Here is a 20,960-nt window from a genome sequence, read left to right on the forward strand (position 1 = left end):
TCCACAATATATTGTAGAATTACAAATTAAGGATGCCAGTGTTACAGACTGTATGATATTATTTATGTAAAAATAGTATTAATTGTGATGGCTGCATACATATGTCAATGCATGAGTGGATACCTGAAATTTTACATAACAAAATGTAAATAGAAGTGACCTTGGGGAGATGAGTGGATGTAGACACCCAAGTTGGTGATGAGTAGTGTGGACTTTTGCCTTAACAGTTATGTTTTAAAGTTTTATAAATAAAAGACACTCAGGTATTAATTTTATAATTAAAACTAATTATAAAATTAAAAGTAAGGTAATTCGATGTTGCTAGAGTGTAGAGGGATAAGGGGTGGACAAAATGAGTGAAGGGGGTCAAAAGGTAGAAACCTCCGGTTATACAATAAACAGGTCATGGGGATATAATTTACAGCATGGTGACTATAGTTAATACTGTGTTGTATATTTGAATGTTGCTAAGAGAGTGAATCATTAAAGTTCTCATCACAAGAAAAAAAACTGTAACTATGTGTGGTGATGGATGTCAACTAGACTTATTGTGATCATTTTGCAATACATACAAATATCAAATCTTGTGTTGCACACCTGAGACAAATACAATGTTATATATCAATTATATCTCAATGAAAAAGGTAAGACAATCTGATAATATAAACCAAAATTACTAGACAACTTCTAATTTCAACTTTTTTACTGCAATCTTGAAAACATCATTTAAGTGAACTCTTTTCTATATAAAAATTAGTAGCCATGTCTCTTCACTACTTACTATACTCAAAGTTGAAATCACTGCATTGGTAAAGCTATTATGTCTCTATATGAACATGATCAAAATAAAACAGATGTGAAGAAAATAAGTAAAGTTCTCTTAACATTCATTGTTTAAAACTCATCTAGAAAAACAACTTAATGATAAAACACTCTGGTAAAGAGTGTGATGGGACAGAAGTTTTGTCAGTTTTGATTACTTTTCAGGTACATCAAGGAAACATGAACAACACTGATCTCTTCAGATAATCTTTGAAAGGCAGCTAACCACACCTCTGACTGAATAGTTTTTTTCAAGGACAACTTAGAAGTTGATTTTGTAAAGCTAAGACATGGGGGTTTTGTCTGTTTTGTCATGGATAAGAGTGACATTTTAGCAGATGTTGGAGAAAGCGTGTGATTGATTCCCAAGATCAGTGCTAACCTCAAACACTAATATCTTTCTAAATTAAACTTAAAACCTTAGATGTTTTGTGAAAGGAAACCAAGAGAGTCACACAATAGGGGAATGCTGTTTCTTCTCATAGTATTCCTTTAACAGTCCTAAAGGTCTTTAGGAATAACTAACACTTCCCCTGTTTGGATTAACATTGAAGCACATCCTACCACTAAAAAGATAATAAAACTAAATCCAAGTTGGTTATTATTCACGAAGTTTTGCAAGTAACTATAATCAGGAGTTTAAGATGGCATATTTTTCTTAAGTAAAAAATATTCAATTAGATTTTTGTAGCATTTCATTCTTCCCTTGGCTATACAACACACTAAACAGTGCCTTACAATATACTACTAGAGTCTTCTCTGGCTATTGGTAGAGAGCAAAGCTTGCAAAAACTTTACTACCACGGATTCCTGTATTGTGTTTCAAAAAGAAAAAATAATGACATCAGTGAGGACATCCAGCTCATGCTATCACCAGGGCAAGGTGGGATTCTCCTTATGGCACTAAAATTCCTTGGAGAAGAGGATCCCTAGAATATCAGAATCTATAGCAGATAATATGCCCAATATCATTGATTCATCATCCACAAAAATACTGTAATGGAAACTGTATCAGTACCCTAGAAATAACCACATTGCCAGTAGGTTTCTTCTTTACCTAGAATTCTAATTATGTCCTTCTTCTAGACTCCTCAGTACCGTTACTGGTGGGATGGAAGTAACATAATAAAACTTCAGCTGTAGATCAGATTTAGGGTGAAGAACAATGGAGAAAATCTTAGAATACCTAGAACTCAACAACCTGGTACCCTATCTGACAGCATCCACATGGCGGTTTTAGCCTTTGGGATTGACTGATATTTATCTCCCCTCCATGCAAAACAAAACAAAACAAAACAAAACAAAACAAAGAAAGATTGTATAATCTGGAAATAAATGTACATAAGTATTTAAAGTATAAGAGTCTAATTAACATTTAATCAGGATTTTTGTTTTCTGTGAGACCTTCCTTAAAATCTCATAGAATTACCAATGAGACTAAGATGATTTTGATGAGATATATTGCAATTACTTGTACAAAGGAATGCATCGAAGAATTATTAATCCTTATTTATTGCAATTGTTTTCTTTTGTCTTCATGAATTCATAAAATATATGAATAAGAAAATTAAATGTCACTCAATGCTTTTATAACAAAACAATTTGGAAGGGCCATATAAATATCGCACTACTCTGATAGTAGATTCAAGGTCATGCAAGTAATGTATTGGCTAAATGACCACAGAGATTGCTATTTTATTCTGCAATGTGAAGCTGAATGACTAGGGCAAAATGTTGAAATAGCATTTGAGCTTCTATGATTTTAAAATATTAGACCTTTTAAAAAATCTTCATGGAATTTGCATTGCAATGTGCCTTACATATTAGGTAATGCAATCCTATCTTGGGATGTAATCTGATAGCATCATCACACACAAACACATTCATCATCCTGTCCTGCAGATTCAAAAAGGAGAATGTTTTCTGAGTGTAACTCACAGCCCACTAACTTATCATATTCCTGTTGACTAGCAGGCAGCTGAAATAACTTAATGTGCTTTGAATATTTAACCCAAAGTAATATAAGAAAACATCTGTCACTTACGTTTTTGAGTCATCCCATAACACACAATAGGGATTCAAAGTACCCTAAAAATAAGTAGAGAAAAAAGAAATGTTTCTTGAATACATACAACAAAAATGGAAGGTTTCTGTAAAATGCAAACAGAATGGCAGATTCCTTATCTTGCAGTATGATACTTAAAAATTTCATCTCTATTTTTTTTTTGCATTAAAAATTTGTATGTCCTTTCTCAGACTTGGTGATGCATTTTATGAAATTCTAGTCATGAAAACAATACATTTATTACAAACATCATAACCTATATTTAGTTTTTTTTTGAAAATTAAGCTCTCATATAGCACAAGGTCCATATTTTGATAATTTAGAAATTACCTAATTTCTAATAGCTTTCGTTTTTTTTTACCAGTAAAATATTAATTGCTGGATTATTTCTTTTCAGAAGACCAAAGTACCTACAAAATTTAATTCACAGGGAAACATTCAGGATTATGCACAGGTACAAACACCACCATTGCTACCCTCATTAGCCTGTAGTTGGTCCCTTTCCTAGGGCAAGAGATGGTTGCATTAACTGTCCATTTCCAGAGAGTGTGTTGGCTTGCAATAGCTTCATCTTCTTCTTTTTTTTTTTTTCTAAAAATGGGTTTATTACGTATGGCTGTATTTTTTAAAAAGGGACATTTTATTCAATAATGACGATGAATGAAATAATAATCAATGCACCTCACAGCATTCTCTGAGTTAGTTTTCCCTTAAAGTATGAAGAATATAAGTGTCATTAAAAGGGATTTTAAGTATAAATTTGTACCTGATATGCAAACTCCTCTGCCCCATCATGCTGCCTCCCCCTAGCAAGTCATTTATGGCTGCCCTCTTGGGAGGTATTTCACAATTAGCATGAACTAAACCAGAACCACTGTTTAATAATCCTTTGTGTATCTCCTTAATTATAACAATTATACCTATTGAGTGAAGATGGAGATGGAAGCATAAAATGGGATGTTCTTTTGAAGTTGGAAAGAAATACAAAGTTTAATCATTTCTTTCCTATAAGCCTAATCTAAAGTATAAAAACGGTGAAGTCCTTGTAGAGCTATTGTTATCTTTTAAAGACCATCCCATTCTTTTGAAATCAATTGAGAGAAAATGCAGATGTGGCTACCATCTAGACCACAGCAAAGTGTTTGTTTTTTTTTAAATAGTGTTACATCATGGCTTGCAATATCTTCTTAATCAACAGATTATTTTTGTATAGAATCATGTTAATGAAACTATGTTAAAAAAAAGTGCCAAATTTTTATTCAGTTCAATAATTATATGTATGAGCGGCCACCCTGACCCTCAGGATGACACCATGAAGTTTCCATTATCATGGGACATGATCTCTGTTTTAAAGAGTACTAATCGTCTGGGTGTTTTCTTTCTGTCTATCTGTTACATTCATTGGGCCTTATTTTGCCCTTTTGAAACTAGCCTAATAATTCTTCCTTTACATGGTATCTTTAGGTATCTACACATGCTATTCTACCTGAAGAGTCCTCTTCTTTATGAAACATACTCTGTTGGTTTCAAGTTCTCTCATTCTCTACATCAGTCATTTCCTGGAGCACCACTTTTCAGGTGTGTTGAAGGAAACCATCCGTATGTGTCCTACCTGTGCAGAACGAAGTGGTGCCATTGCCCCTCCCCTGTAGGTGCCATATTCCTAACAATGCAAGCTAAGACTGCATCAGATCTTTTGGGAGTCTCTTTCTCAGCTTTGTTACTCATACACTGAAGTCTCCTAGGAGAGACTTTTTGAATCCTGATTTTGACATCCCACACATTCACTATCGATTCAAAATTTTTTTAAACACTACAGGATTAAGAAACAAACATGGTATCTATGTCCTCATCCAACTAAGTCATTAATAAAAATGATGACTAGGCCAAGGCAGATAAAAGTTACAATCCCGAAACAGGCTACTGGCTCTGTTCCATAGGTGGACATGCTCCCTCTGTGACAGCCACCCAGCCACCACCCCTCGTCTTGTCTTAGTAGATAATCACTGAGGTATATCTGGCAAAATGACCTCTTTTAAAAGTCTAGGAAGGTTCTTTGTGAAATGTTGCCTTTCTAAGTGCTGTTTGCTGGATCTGTTCAAGAATTTCGCTAAAAATAAACATTAAAAAATCCACCCAAATTTTATTTTTCATTTTAATTAGGACATTTGACTAACTCCAATATTTTAACTCCATTACCAAAAATCCCTCAAAGACCACTTATCCAAGGTATCTTTCTTCTTGTCAAATGCTCATACTTATAACTATGCTCTTAGAGCATAAAAACGCTCCTTCCCTGAAAAAAGGTTATAGTCTTAAGGAAGTTGATGAGGAACACACGTATGGATTATTTATATAACAACAAGGAGACATGTTTTTATAAGTGTCCCTAGTCATAACATACTGCCCATGAGGGGCATCATGGCTTGTGTTAGATCAAGTTTCGTGAAGTAAGTGGGTCTTAATGTGGTTCTACATGAGGCATAGATCTGAGGAGGGTCACAGAAGCGAATGGTCAAATTGTTTTCTTTTCCTTTTTTTTTTTTTTTTTTTTCAAATAGTTTTCTTCCTCTGTCCCATGAGATCCTATCTGGTTTTAGCTGAAATTTTCAATTCAATCTGTGACTTTTCAAGAAATCCTTAGCATAGCTATAACATTGCATCATAAAGCTATACTATATTTTATCAGATTTGTTCAAAAGACCTCAGAACACTTTATAGAAAATACATTATCCTTGAAATATCACAGTGAGGGGTATGGCAGTATATATTTCATGAATATAGAAATTAATTATGGGTAAAGAACCTGAGATAATAGTTCTTCTGAATCTAGTTTACTTCTTTTTGTAATGTATGAGCTGAAGTTAAATTTCTATATAAACCAATATAGGATACTGAGTATAGGATTAATATTTCATATTTAGAGTTCATAACAGGTTACAACAAAAAATAATATTATAAAAGAGATAGAATATGACCTTAATTTTTTGGATATCTCTTTCCTTTTTAATCCCCTGATTTCTACTTTCGGATGAAAGTATAAAGGTGAGACGGGCTTACTCTACTCTACTTATTCTACGTGCCATTGTTAACCTTAGCTTTATTTCTACCTTCTTCACCCCTCATCTCTTGGATCTTATCTCATACTTCTCTCTCTTCATGTCCTTGTGAAAATTTAAAAAGCATCCACATGAGAATTATCATAGGCTCCAAAATGTACCATTCAATCTTGGGTTTCACTAGACATTCTGGAACCCACACAACAGACAGACACCCCTCTGTGGGTGTTCATTCTAGCGCAGTTACCAACATGTAGGTATGTGAGCTGAGGTCAATTATTTAAAACATTTGAAGTTTAGAAAAATAAGCAAAGTAAACAAATTAGAGGAATCTTAGTATCTGGATAGACCAGTTGTTTAAGGAAAAAGAATGTGCAATGGGAAACATAAAGCAAACATCAATGATGAATGAATCCTAAACATGGAAAAAAAAAAAAAACTGGCTAAAACGTTCTGCTGGGAAACCACTTGTAAAATATTTGTTATAATTTTTCGGTACTTTTCTCAAAGGTACCTTGCTACGAGATCTGCTATGAGGAATTTACAGGAAATCGATAACAGGAAATGGTGAGCCCAACAAAGTAACAAAACCTAAGGACAGGGGCAAGAGGAAAGTAGGTGAGCTATGCACCAGCCTACAGAAGCAGATTTAAGAAATGCGTTAAACTAAGGAAGCAAACAATTCTCAACGAAATGAGACAAGTGTGCTTAAGAAAATTCATTTACAAAGCTGTCAATCTCATCGACACTTACAATATTAAAACTGCATGTATTGAAAACTTTTGGAAAGGATACTCTATTCTTCAAAAACACACTTTTGGTAAAACAAGCGAACAAAGAAACAAACAACAACAAAAAACTGTCTCTCTCGACCCCATTCAAAATAGAACAGTTGAACTCAAGTTAAATATTTCTACTCACCCTATTTTAAAGCATTTAAAAAATGAACTATGACCCAAATTTCTTCATTGCCTTAGTTGTTTAACGCACCACTTTCAAGTGTCTATAATAGTCTTCACTGTTTTTTACTTTTACTTCTCTCCTGTTTCCACATCAACACCAATATACCTATTTAACAGTGTAATACATCACTGGTTTTGTCAATGTATTTCTATGGGTGGTTCTCTCTTTTCCTTTGGCCTGCATAACTTTTTTCTTTTCTTTTCTTTTTTCTTTTCTTTTTTCTTAATTTTATAGACTAGGGAATTTGGACATCCTTTCTAGTTCTAGATCTCAGTGATTCCTGAATGACATTCATAAGTGAATTCCTTTTCTTCTTTCAAAACTCTCTTCCAAGTCATTTTTTTCCCCTACAGAATACTCTAAATACATCTCCCTATGGTAAATTACTCTCACTATGGTAAATTTCATTTAGTCATTCATACAAAAAAATCACTTAGTAAACACCTATTACATTCCAGGTACCCTTTGAAGAACTGAGGATACAGCAGTGAACAAAACAAAATTCTTGCTTCATAGACTTAACTATAGTGAAGGGAGCAGGCAGAGAGACAAATAACATAGACACATAAATATATAATATGCTGGATGGTAATCTGTGCTCTGATAAGTAAATCACGATGACAGGAAAGACTTGGAAGTGAATGAGTTGTAATTTTACATACTGGGAAGCCTTCACCAATAAGATGATATTTGAGCAGAGATCTGAAGGAAGTTGATCACATAAAAGATAAGAGTAAAGTCACAATAAAAATGAATGAAGACCAAGTTTCTCTAATTTTCCCTTGGTGTTATTCAGTTCTGAATAAATTCAATCCACATGCTATCCTTATTACACTCTTCTTATCTTAGTGCTTTCCAATGGTTTTAGCTGGACCTACCCTAGAATCAACTGGGGTGCTTATTAAAAATGTAGAGTCCTTGGCTCCACAAATTTTGAGATTGGGGCTATACCTAGGAATGTGCATTTTAATTATTTCTGCCGCCACCCAACCATTTCTATCTACATTAAATCTGAAGAAAAACTGCTCAAGAGACACACAACAGAAATTATATGTTTCTTTACCTTGTTTTTCTTCAAACTTTCAAATGCCTAGTGCTCATATGCCATAGCAACTTCCAGGTCTGGAAGTTTTGTACCTTTCATAGTCCTCTTAAGACAATATATCCTCTTGTCTATAGAGGCAAAGCAAGCAAACAGACGAAGGATCTAAGGGCATGAAGAAGGGCAGGGACTTCATCATAACTATATCAACATTTCCAATTTTCTGACTCAGATGTTCCAGGATGACTCTCTCTGTCACATCTTCTAGTGCATTGCACGTTGATTTCTTGAATGTAGATGGGAGGAAGATTGTTCAATGGACACTTCACTGTCTCTCTTTAATTTTCAAAATTTTAGACATAAAGGCATTGTATTAAAAATACCTGGGTTTTGCTAAGCTTATGTTCCCTTTCTTTCCCAACTAAAGCTTAATTGTGGTTATTATATAACTGCACAAATAGATTTTGGGAATTTCTTGAAAACATTTCCAAAATGATTAACCTGACCCACAAAAGATTATGTTATATCTTGCGTATAATTTTAATACTACTTGAGAAAAGACATTTAAAAAAGTCTAAGGAATGCATGCTAGGGGAGGTAAGATCTTGTGGATGTAAATTTTTCCATAGTCAAATCTATGAAAGGTCACTAAAAGCTGATCAGTAAGAGAACTTCTTTTAACATATAAATGGCTTCATAGTCCCTGAAGGTGTAATATACCACCCAAGGGTATGATTCAGTTGAAAAAGGTGTATGAAACTCAAGAACAGAAAATGATCTGTTGAATGTTCTCCAAATCCTTTTTCAAGATTATGGTAAGCATTTTTCCATATTTTCATATTTTTAAATGATACTTAAAAACAACTAAATCTGGTTCTAACACTTCTCTCTTTCTTTTCTTTCTTTCTCTTTTTATTTTGAAAACGTAGCTGACATATACCTGAAGTCTAAAGAGCATCATTAAAACTTCAATACTGTGTTCTTACTTAATAGGAGAGTGGATACAAAGTAATTTTTGGATAGATTTACGAGGGTTCCGTAGAAAGCATCACAATGAGAACCAGTCAGTATGGAGAAGAAGGAGCTGACTTTCACTAACGCAAGCTGATATAGAGACCACTGAAGTGAAAAATGCAGAATATTGTTTTATCAGGATGAGTCCCACCCATGTTGCATAGGTCTTCTTGGGGAGTTGGCAGCTACTTAATTGGAACATAAAGAAACAGCGTATATTTAATTCAGCTTCTGCTATGTGGTTACTCATTAGCCCACATTAACCAGATGACACTATTTTTGTGGATGTGATAACAGCTTGCTTCTCTAATTTCTGAGATATATCACTAACCTGAAGGTACATTATTTCCCAATGAATAATGCCTATTTGACATATGGGAAATAGTAAAAAGCCGAACCACTATCAGGAATTATTTGTACGTGTGTTCTTCAAAGAAAATCATTGCCTCCACATAGCTGTCTTAGAGTGTCTTACCCATATATGATTATATGGTTACATCATTTCCAACAATGTCTGCACAGGAGTCTGATGCACCTCCCAACAAATACATGGGTTTCCTAGGGGAAGAAACTCCCCAAGTATTTCCTATGAGTTGGAGTGGCAAATAGCTTTAATAAAAATAGTTAAATAACTAGATTTCGTATAGATAAAACATACAGCTTAAATCTTTTCCTTTTACAGCTAAGGGGATATTATAATGTATCTTAATAATGCTTTTATGGGATTGTAGCAGAGGCAAGGGCAACAGTGGTTTGCTCTGTTCCAGTCTATCAGCTGCCGCAGAGAAGTTTTACTAAATTGCTTCAAAAGCACAACATATCTACAAATGCCAGAGCTGCCCCTGATGTCCAGCACCTGGTTCCACAAGGCCCTTCCTGTCGTTGCCAAGGTGGTGCTGTCTTGTGACATCCTCTGATTTTTCCTGACATCTCACGACCACTTCACTATGGCCATTCTCATTGTCTAGTGATTCCTTTAATCAGGTTCCTAAAGTGCTGGTACGATAATCAGCAGGACAAAATTTAATCTCTAGTTGCTAATTAATTCTTATTGAATAATATATCATCACTATTGTATTATGTTTGATTCAAAATGGCACTGTTAATGTTTATATATATATTATCTTCATAATCTAAAATTAATTTTGCAATGTTCCAATGCAGGGTTATTAGTTTTCTACTGCTGCTGTAACAGATTACCATAAACAGCAGCATAGAATAACATAAATTTATTATCTCACAGTTTCTGTAGGTCAGAAGTCTGGTGAGCTCAGCTGGATCTCTTGCTCAAGAGATTCACAAGGCTGAAATCAAAGTATCAGCAGGATTATACTACTTTCTGGAGGATCTAAGGATTAATCCATATTCAGGCTCATTGAGGTTTCAGCAAAATGCAGTTCCTTGAAGTTGTAGGACTGAGGTCCATATTTCCTTCCTGGTTTTCAGCTTTTAGAGGCTGCCTATACCCCTTGCTTGTGGTTCTCTTCCTCCATTGTCAAAGTTAGCAATGGTAGTTGAGTCTTTATTCTGTTGTATTTCTTTTTTTTTTTTTTTAAAGATTTTATTTATTTGACAGAGACAGCCAGCAAGAGAGGGAACACAAGCAGGGGGAGTGGGAGAGGAAGAAGCCCGCTCCTAGGAAGGAGCCTGATGTGGGGCTCGATCCCAGAATGCTGGGATCACGCCCTGAGCCAAAGGCAGACGCTTAACAACTGCGCCACCCAGGCGCCCCTATTCTGTTGTATTTCTGACCAAAGCTGTAGGGAAAAGCTATCCACTTTTAATGGTTCTGGTGATTATATTGGACCTACCCAGATAATCCAAGATAATTTCCCCATCTCAATGTCCTTACCCTTAATCACATCTGCAAAGTCCCTTTTGACATGTAACACATCAGGTTCTGGACAGTAGGACATGGGCATTTTGCAGGAAGGGGGAGCATGAATCTGTGCATCATGTAGGGGTTGACTAACTCTATACCCTGGAATCCAATTCTGGCCACCTATTTTTGTAACTAAAATTTCATTGCAGAGCCACACCCATTTGTTTATATATTGTCTGGCTGCTTTCATGCTCCAACAGCAGAACTGAGTACATGGGACAGAGGCCATTATGGCTCACATGTCTAAAAATATTTGCTATATGACTCCTAACTGAAAAAGTTGGCTGATCGCTGCTCCAAAAATAGCATAATTATTCTAAAATCTTTTTGAAAAATGTTAACTAGGTATTATGAATCAAAATAAACTGAATTCGGAATGTAAGTGGGAAGGTTGCTTACTCAAACTGAGGAATTTAGGATATAACCAAAAAACAAACAAACAAAAAAAAACAAAACAAACTGTAGCAAGGGAACAAGTTCTATCTCAATTTCTGCCAATGCCAGAGCCATCAATCTGCTTGTCTAGTTAGCATTTCAATACTCTTCCATAATACCAAGAGCTTTAAGCAGGGGGAAAAAAATCAGAAACCTCTTTTAAATGGACAAAAGCTAGGGTAGAAAAGTAATTCAAAAAGTAAAGGGATACAAACACCCCTTCGTAGAAATTATAGATGCATAGACTGAACTTCCTCATGCTTTGCCAAGTGATTTTTAATTCCTTAGGTTATTATCAGTCTTTGATATTCAACAAAATACCCACTGATGAGTGTTGAAATCTCTTCATTGTTTCTCATGCTTATCTAATGGTAACAAGCATATTCATTATAGTCTTCCATTGTGTTTTCAGCTATGATTTACAAAGGCCATGGCTCATGATTAATTTTAGTTTATACACATAAACACAAACTCCTTCATTTGTTAGCTTGATCCTGTTAGTATGCAAGCAAATATGGCAAAGAAAACAAAACCTACAAGCCCAAATTCCCATGAGATTTTTTGTGAACACGACCAATCTGAGAACTACAAATAAACTTTGTGATTTTTTTTCAATGCCGAAAGACAGCAGTATCCTGTTACCTAGACCACCGGAGTCATTACTCAGAGGAAGAAAGAAGAAGAAAGGCAAGACTGCAGAGACTGCAGGCCAGCATAGTCCAATCAGTCTTTCCACTAGAAATGGAACTACATAAAAATATTCCTAAATTTGGAAAAGAATGCATTTTCAGGCTAACAAAGTTGATAGAGCATGAGCTAACTAAAATGTATTTATTTTCTTATTCTTCTAACTCATCTTTAAGGATGGAGAGGTTATGCACCTTCGAAAGTCATAGCAGGCTCAGATCTGTCAGATCCAAGTCATCCTAATGCGAGTGTGTGTGTGTGTGTGTGTGTGTGTGTGTGTGTGCATGCGTGTGTGTGTGTGTGCGTGTGTGTGTGTGTGTGTGTGTGTGTGCATATAAGGTCATTCTACTATACTTATTTAGGACCCAATAATTATTTTCAATAAAATTAGTAACTTTCCTTACTCCTTAGATAATCTAACAATATTGATAACCATAAATGTCACACTGAAGAAACCTTAAGTAACATGAAAAATAAAATTCTTTTTCTGGGAAAGCAAATTTGATATATTTTTAAAAGCAGGCAGTTGCTATGCCTAAGTACTAAGGACTATAGACCCCGACTCTATAGGTCATCACCATAAAGCCATAAGCCCTCCAAACCTGAACTGAGAATAACATCTTAGTCATTAATGATTTATGTGCTGGGTAAAACTGCAATTGGCTTTGCTAAACACAATTTGGAATTTCAGGGTTCCATATTCTACTACCTATTCCTACCAGTTCCCAAGGGCCCTATTATATTTAACATACTTTAAATGCTATTTGTTAAAAAGCTTTTTAAAAGAACACATTTCGTTTAGGAAATGTTAACAGGCTTTTCCCTAGTCTCACTATAACTATTCTCATTCTTCATTTTTTTTCTACATGGTATATGAAATAGATATAATTTGCAAGTCATTATTGTTTTCTGAGCTCAGGAAAGTGTGGCACATACTTTTGATATAAAGAAAATAGGTGAAAGTAGACTTGACATTAGAAATATATCTAAAATAGTTCAGTTTTGAAGACAAAAACAGTGATTATATATACAGTTATAATAAAATTTCAGCTTGTTCTAATCAATTTCTATTTTCACGTTTAAGATGTATCTTTTTTTCACATTTTAGAGAAGGCCATTATATTTCACTATAGGCTCTTTGATGATCTCTTCAATGGAAATAAGCTAAACTCAATATATAAAGCATATTTTTATAATATAACTGGTAATAAATACTAGGATACTCAACAAATCAGTTACATATCCCTTCCCTCAGTGAGTAGTATAGTATTTTACAAACTCTGATTTGGGTGATAAGTATAAATACAACAAGCATTAGAAATTCAAAACAGGAGAGCAAGAAGGACTATATGTATTGTATGGAGGAAGTGTTAAAGGTATTTATAAAATAAAGGGGAGAAATGAGGGATCCCATCACCCAGAGAGGCTCCATGGCGCAGCTGTTAATTGGGCTGGCCTCTGAGGGCAGCTGGGCACTGCAAGCAGGGGGAGAGTAGAAGTGAGTGAGAACACTTGGCAGCATTTTCTTCTCCAGCATAAGCTTTTCTTCTTCCTCTCCTTCTCCCTCAGACCCCCTTTCAACAGATTTGTCTATATTCTTTTAAGTGGAGGTCTTCTAGAGCAGAGATTGTATTGTTTAGAAAATTTGGTCAACTCATTCACTCAAAATATTGAAAGACAGAGTTAGTTCTAAGTGACTTGTGATAATTATCTCACCATTCTTATATTCTGACTTTACCTGTAACTCCAAGTGTCTAGCTGGTGCTTAATAAAATGTATTGATGATACTCTGGTTTTCATAGGTAAAAAGTAATTTACTTTCTGTACATGTTTTATCTCCTTTGTAAATTGGCTGACAGAATATCCCCCCAGAAGGGAAGTTCAACTCAAAGCTTAAATCTGTTCACTTCAAATCGTTTTACTGAATTAACATTAGTGAGACTGTTTTGTCAACACTATTTTTGAGGTTACTCATTCTTTAACTTATAAAAATTTGTCATTTAATTAATATGTTCTTTAAATTCTCAATAGTGACTTTACTTAGGAAAGTATTGTCGATGTTCACTTACAAGTTTTCTCCATAAGAAACATGATATTAATTCTGACTTTTTTTTTTTTTTTCAGGGACCTAGTATCTCTTTCTATTTTTCACCAATGCTTGTAACTGGTAGACATTACCATAACAAACAATAAAAACAAACACATAAGTAAATAAATATTTTTTAAACAGATTTTGAACCTACAAAAAAATAACTTCTTACTCAAAAGCAGTGTTAAAGGAATTCCCAGTGTTCAGTGCAGTGATGAGATTAGGTAGAGATGAGATTATTCTTAGCATAAAGGAGGTAGATTTTATAGAAATAAAACACATTCTTGAAATTAAATAGAACCGGTATGGTCACATTTTGGCAAAAGCTGAAAAAGACCTAACAGTTTAAGTATTAGTTGTGATGTTTAAAAGTCATTACTAAGAGATTTGTGATTTTCATTAAACAATCTAGGAAGCCAGAGCATCTTAGTAAAAAGTGGTTCACAGGGAAGATAATTGTCATTTTTTATAAAACCAAGATTGATTTTCTTTTTGGAAGCCAGAAATTGTAAAATAGGAGAGAATACATAGGTTTTGTAAACCAAAGGATGGGGGTATAAATTCTGTTGTGTCATTCATTAAGTTTATCGATTTGGGAAAATGACACTCTGTGCTTATTTGTATGTAAAGGTCAGCTTCACAGAAACTTTGCAAGGAATTTAAAAGAAAAACAACTGTGTATATGCAACGCATGAGAGTGGTTCACTTTAATACAGGGAGTATCAAAGTATAATCAGGAGAGCCTTAATAGGAATCACTTTCCTTGTCCCTACTCATCAATGATTGAAGCATTTAAAGTGAATGTGTAAAGTAGAAGTAGAATTTTTAATTTCTACAGAAGGACAGAACAAGATTTAAAGAGTTTCAGTTGCAGTTGGATGGATTCAAGAAAGGGTTCTTGTCATTCTAGAACAAGAGGTCTAGATCTGGATTACTGGAGTACCCAGGTAGTTTTAAGAAGACTTCTCTAATCCTTGACCTAGCACTTTCAAATGCATCCCACCCATTCTTCTACTCTGGGGTACACTGAAGTTAATTACTCTCCTTTGTATTATGTTTATAATTTCTATTGCTGTAAGCATCTTAAACCTATGTATTTACTTGGCAGTCTTCCATGTTGAGACAGATTCTTACTCATCTTGGTCTCCCCCATTGCTTGGCTCAGAGTCCAATAAAGATGTGTATATAGATAAACAATCTAATCATTACTATCTTGGATAAACTGAAGGGAGTTTCATTACGGACAAAAGCATAGGATAATCTGGCATTTTTTTAAAAACAAAATTCTGAATTTTTATAAAACTTGGTAAAAACAGTGTTTCAAACTATATAGTCACCAGAGTACAGAGTTATCAAAAATGTATGCACATCACTGGGCATCTCCTGGCATTGTGTTTCCATATAATATATATCTTCATAACAAACTACTTCATTTACAACTCTTAAAAGTCTAGAAAAATGTGTTCTTATCTAATCAAATGACTGACTGTTAACCTTTGTTTAAAGGTAAATTCTATAACCAACTCAATGCCACGTGGATGATACTTACATTAGCCAAATGAGCAAGTTCTATCTCCAGGAACGAATCAGTTGTTTTGGGTTCAGGCCTTATTGTGACCACGATGATTTTGGAATTGACAACAGTGTAATTTCTGAAACACAGTAATTATGATTAAAAGGAGAAAGGATCAATGACATGTATAAATTCCTACTGCTCAGTACATGTTGGAATGCATGTTAAATAAATATATCCCAACATATCTTAAGGAAAGCAGACAAACATTGGGCAAACAGATTTAAAGCATGATACTAAAGTAGTACTTATGGAAAGTTACAGTTATTTCTTCTTATAAACAAACCCTATTTGGAACTAGAAAACTTTGAAGGGGAGAAAGCTATTGCTGACTGTTAGCATTTTAGATGCAAGGAAGATGAAAAAGCAGCAGCACTGACAAGCTTTCGATTACTTAAATCTGATTCACCTACAAGAGAGATGGATTGTGAATTCACACCTTCAGGCAATCTTTAAATGAATATAATCCATTTATCTCAAGGTGGACTTAACGGTTTTGTTCTCCAGGAGACCAAATATTCTTCTTGTAGAGTGCTATCTTGGCGTTTTTTAGACTATCTCAAAATTCATTAAGATGAATAATTGGAATGTGGTTTAGCATGAAAGCAAGCAGAGTTTAAATATAAGTAAATGCTGTTGCTAATCACTATCATTCATTTCAGCCATACAGACTTACAGGCTGCTGCTTTATCTCAATATGCTCCACGTAAGGAATACATTTAAAATATCTCACCAATTACAGTTCACTCACAAAGAAGTTTTAAATATATTTACAAGCTACAAAAAATTATCCATAAACATAAACATATAAAACAGAACCAACTCTTTCTTGTACATACAGGTTTTTATCCAACATGTATAAAATGCCACATATCACCTCTTATTTAGACATTCAAAGGTTTATTATACTTTTAGCTATATATATTTCTTCCATCCTTTCTTTTTGCTTTGAAACAAAACAGAGCATGTTCCTCCATAGAACACGTACTATTCTGGGGAATCTGTAACAGGTATCAAAGATGAAGTCATTTAACTTTTCTCTCTCTTTTTGTTGCTTAAAGCATTATTTATAGGTAATAAAATTCACCAATTTTAAGTGGGCAGTTTGATGCTTTTATAATTGTCAGTACCATGCAAGCACCACCAAATCAAGATGGATAGCCGATCCCCTCACCTTGAACACTTTCCTTGTGCTCTGTGCATCTGATCCCCTCCTGCTCCCAAGGTTCCAGCCAACAATGAACATGTTACCTCTATAATCATGCCTTTTCTAGAATTTCATTTAAATAGAATCGTACGGTACAAAGACCTTCGTGTTTGACTTAATTCACTTAGCATAATGTTTCTGAGATTCACCATTTTGTTTCTCTTTATAGGTGACTATTATTCCATGATATGGCTATAACACAGTTTGTGACCTACTCATCAATTAAGTAAGCAACCTGTGGGTTACTTCTGATTTTTAGCTTTGATGAATAGTACTATTCATATTTGGCTATTATGAATAATTGGCATACAAACTTGCTACATAGACATGTGCTTTCATATGTTTTGGGTAAATACCTAGGAGTGGAATTGCTTGATCATGTAGTAAAAGCATGTTTAATCTTATGAGTAAATGCCATACTGTTTCCCAAAATGGCTGTACCATCAAAATCATATAATTCTAATAATGTAGAACAACGTTGAACCTCACATTCTTTGTGCAAATCTTTTCTCTAATGGGATGGTCTTTACTGTGATATTTCACCAGAAAAAAATGATAACTCTGCCGCCGTGAGGAATTTACTGTATTTAGTAATAGAGGAACTATAAACATATTTTGAGTTGGATAACATTTTTTAGCCCATCTCTCATGTATCAGTAATGTCAAATAACAAATTCTTAAACACTCAGGAAGCTTCATGGTATCTAGACTAACAGTAAAAAGTAAAGAGCAACAAGGTATAAATTTGACTTATATTTCTTAGGGGAAGGTAGCTGCAAACCCCAGAGAGGGCTGGTTAACTGTCCTTTATTTCATTTAATACTAATTGAAGGTCAGTTGCATTGAGAGTGATATGAAGTTAAGCTCTAAATGCCAAGTTCCCTTTGCAAATTTATTGTTCCCTATTTCTCTAGGGGGGATCAGGTGAGAACAGATGGAATTAACAAAGCTGTGAGATGATACTGGGCAGCTAATTATATTAGCAGATATGACAGGATTCTCAGAGAATGACAAGGTGTATATAACTTGGGGTTGGAGAAAATGTTTGTCTGTCACCACCAAAAAAATTATGGCGGGTTCTCCCAGAGAACAGTCCTGAGCACACAGATGCAAGCTCCTTTTCCAAATTAGCCTGTTTATGTTTGAGTTCTGGTTTGGTTACCTTGAAACAAAAATATTTACATGTCACTACAATTCATTTTGCCTTTTTATTGCCGGTTCTATTTATAATCCCATTTCTCTGCTATAAATAAACCCAATGTTAATTTAACTCAACTGCTAATTTTAATTAATAAATGTTAGTTAAATTTGATGGTATACAGATATTTTGCATTATTTTAAAGTTGTGTAAGTGGATCATTTACCAGAAAATACAGATGTGAGTACTCCAAACAGGAATTTATAATTTTGTCAAGATATTTATGAAGCTCTCTTTGTGTGTCTGGGCATGTGGGAATTTTGACCCTGGGAAACTGGGGTATAGAAAGCAAAGTAGCTAAGATGAGCAGTCTTCTGTAGGGTATGTTACTCTGTGTCAGGTTTATCAGCTTCTCAACTGGGCTTGTGGAGATGACCCCTAGAAGACAGAGCCCACCTTATGACTTTTGCTCTGTGTGTGTGTATGTGCGTGTGTGTGTGAACTTATTTAAAATTCAGCTGGGACAGGATGCATGCCAGTATAATTATGCAGATGGATGTTCTCATCACATTCATGTACTACGCTCCCTCCCCTTGTCCTACTAATATGTTACTATCTCTACCACAACATCCATTAATACTTATGTCTCCTTCCACATGATTATAAGTTCAATGAGGGCAAGATTTCTATCTAGCATTTATATATCCTCATTTGCATTATGCTTTGCACATTTTAGTGCTAACACATGTTTAAATATCATATTAAATAAACACATAGTAAGCAAAAATATCAAACTTTTGACCAAGCTGGGTTAAAATGTAATGCCATTATCATGGTATTAAAATGCTTGATGAAGGAAAAATAAGCAAATTTACATTACGCAGTGGGTCCCTTTTTAAAAAGTGTACAGTGTGTGAAATTATCTTTAATTTATTCTATCAATTTATTCTAATTTGCATAAGTGGGTAGCTGGCTCCTTATGTGCCATGTCAGGCTTTGTGATCTACTAATGCTTCCTGGCTGGATACACATTTATATTCACTGCAAGGAAAGCAAATCTTATAGCCAAATGGATTTCATGACTAAAATAATAAAGTTCTTTTCTGTTCTTGAGATTTGTGCTAGTTGGTTTGGATAAAACATTTAAAAATGTGTAGAGTTATTCATTCAAAGGACACCCAAGTTATTCAAAATTATTACAAAGGCTTAAGGCACTTAGTGTACATTAACCATATCTTAAAGAGAGTAAAAAAGTGACTACGAAATGGAATGTAGCTGTTTACCAGAGACTCACTTCAGGTATAAGGACATACACAGGCTGAACATGAAAGATGGAAAATGATGGCCATACAAATGGTAACCAAAAGAAAGCAGAGATGGCCATATTTGTAATGGACAAAATAGACTTTAAGTCAAAAACCAAAATAAGAGACAAAGAAGAACATTATATACTGACAAAAGGGCCAATTTGTTAGGGAGATATAACAGTTATAAACATATACATATCTAACAGCAGAGCACCCAAATATTTGAAGCAAGTGTTGACAGAATGAAAGGGAAAAACAGACAGCAACACAAAAATAGCAGATTTCAATTCAATACCCCACTTTCATAATGGATAAATCAATCAGATAATAGATCACTAAGAAACAGAGGACATGAACAACACTACAGATCAGTTGGATCTAACAGACATATAAAGAACACCCTATCCAACAACAGCAGAATATATGTTATTCCCAAGTGCATATAGAGTATTCTCCAGGATAAATCATGGGTGATGCCACAAAAAGAGTCTTAACAAATTTAAGATGATTGAAATCATACTTAGTATCTTTTCTGACCACAGTGGAATGAAACTAGAAGTTGAAGGCAAAAAAGAAAAAAAACTGGAAAATTCACAAATATTAGGAAATTAAATAAAACACTCTTGAACAATCAATGGACCAAAGGACAGATCACAAGAGAAACTAAAAAGATCTTGAGACAAATGATGATGAAAACACAATATATCGAAACTAATGGGATACAGCAAAAGACTAAGACAGAAATATATAGGGGTAAATGCTTCTATTTAAAAAGAAGAAAGATCTCAAGTCAACAACCTAATTTTATTTCACAGAACTAGAAAAAAACAACAATAAACTAAAATCAAAGTTAGCAGAAAGAACAATAAAGATTAAAGCAGAAACAAATAGGGAATAGAAAAACAATAGAAAATATCAACCAAAATAAGAGTTAGTTGTTTGAAAAAAAATCAACAAAATTGACCAACTCTTAACTAGACTAACTAGTAAAAAAGAGAAAACTAAAATAACAAAAACCAAAAATAAAGAGAGGAGACATTACAACTAATGCCACAGAAATAAAAAGGATTACAAGAAACAACTATAAACAATTACATGCCAATGAACTGGATAATTTAAAAGAAATTCCTATAAACATAAAAGCTGCGAAGACTAAGATTCATGAAGAAATTAAAAAATGTAACAGACCTATAACTAGTAGAGATTGAATCTGTAATCAAAACCTCCCAACAAAGAAAAGCCCAAAAAGAGATGGCTTCACTGGAATAATTCCATCAAACATGTAAAGAAGAATTAACATCAATTCTTCTCAAACCTTTCCAAAACATTGAAGAGGAGGACATACTTCCAAACTCACTTTATGAGACCCTCCTACCAAAATCAGAAAAAGATACAAGAAATGAAAACTATAGGCCAATATTCCTGATGAAGAGTGATGCAAAAAAAAAAAAAAATCCAAACAAAATACTAGCAAATTAAATTCAACAACACATTAAAAATATCATACAACATGATCAAGTGGGAATTATTTCTGGGATGCAAGGATGGTTCAACATATGAAAATCAAGGTAATATACCACATTAACAGAATGGAGGACAAAAGTAATGTGATCATTTCAATTGATGCAGAAACAACATTTGAAAAAAAATCATTTTTTTCTTTTTTTTTAAATTTTT

General features: G+C 34.2%; 1 protein-coding gene across 4 annotated transcripts in view; it reads right to left on the reverse strand.

Annotated features, from left to right (window-relative positions):
• ADGRB3 (adhesion G protein-coupled receptor B3) overlaps nucleotides 1-20,960 on the reverse strand; it is a 696,748-nt gene that overhangs the window by 280,352 nt on the left and 395,436 nt on the right. For all 4 annotated transcript variants that reach the window (XM_045803249.2, XM_087856973.1, XM_087856972.1 and 1 more), the window contains 2 exons: nucleotides 15,608-15,710; nucleotides 2,867-2,910 (listed from right to left, as the gene is read on the reverse strand). In XM_045803249.2, the coding sequence (XP_045659205.1) occupies nucleotides 2,867-2,910; nucleotides 15,608-15,710 (147 nt within the window). The remainder of the gene's footprint in view (nucleotides 1-2,866; nucleotides 2,911-15,607; nucleotides 15,711-20,960) is intronic.

Source organism: Ursus americanus, chromosome 29 (genome assembly GCF_024610735.1).
Source record: "Ursus americanus isolate L20-20 chromosome 29, mUrsAme1.1.p, whole genome shotgun sequence".
NCBI lineage: Eukaryota > Metazoa > Chordata > Mammalia > Carnivora > Ursidae > Ursus > Ursus americanus.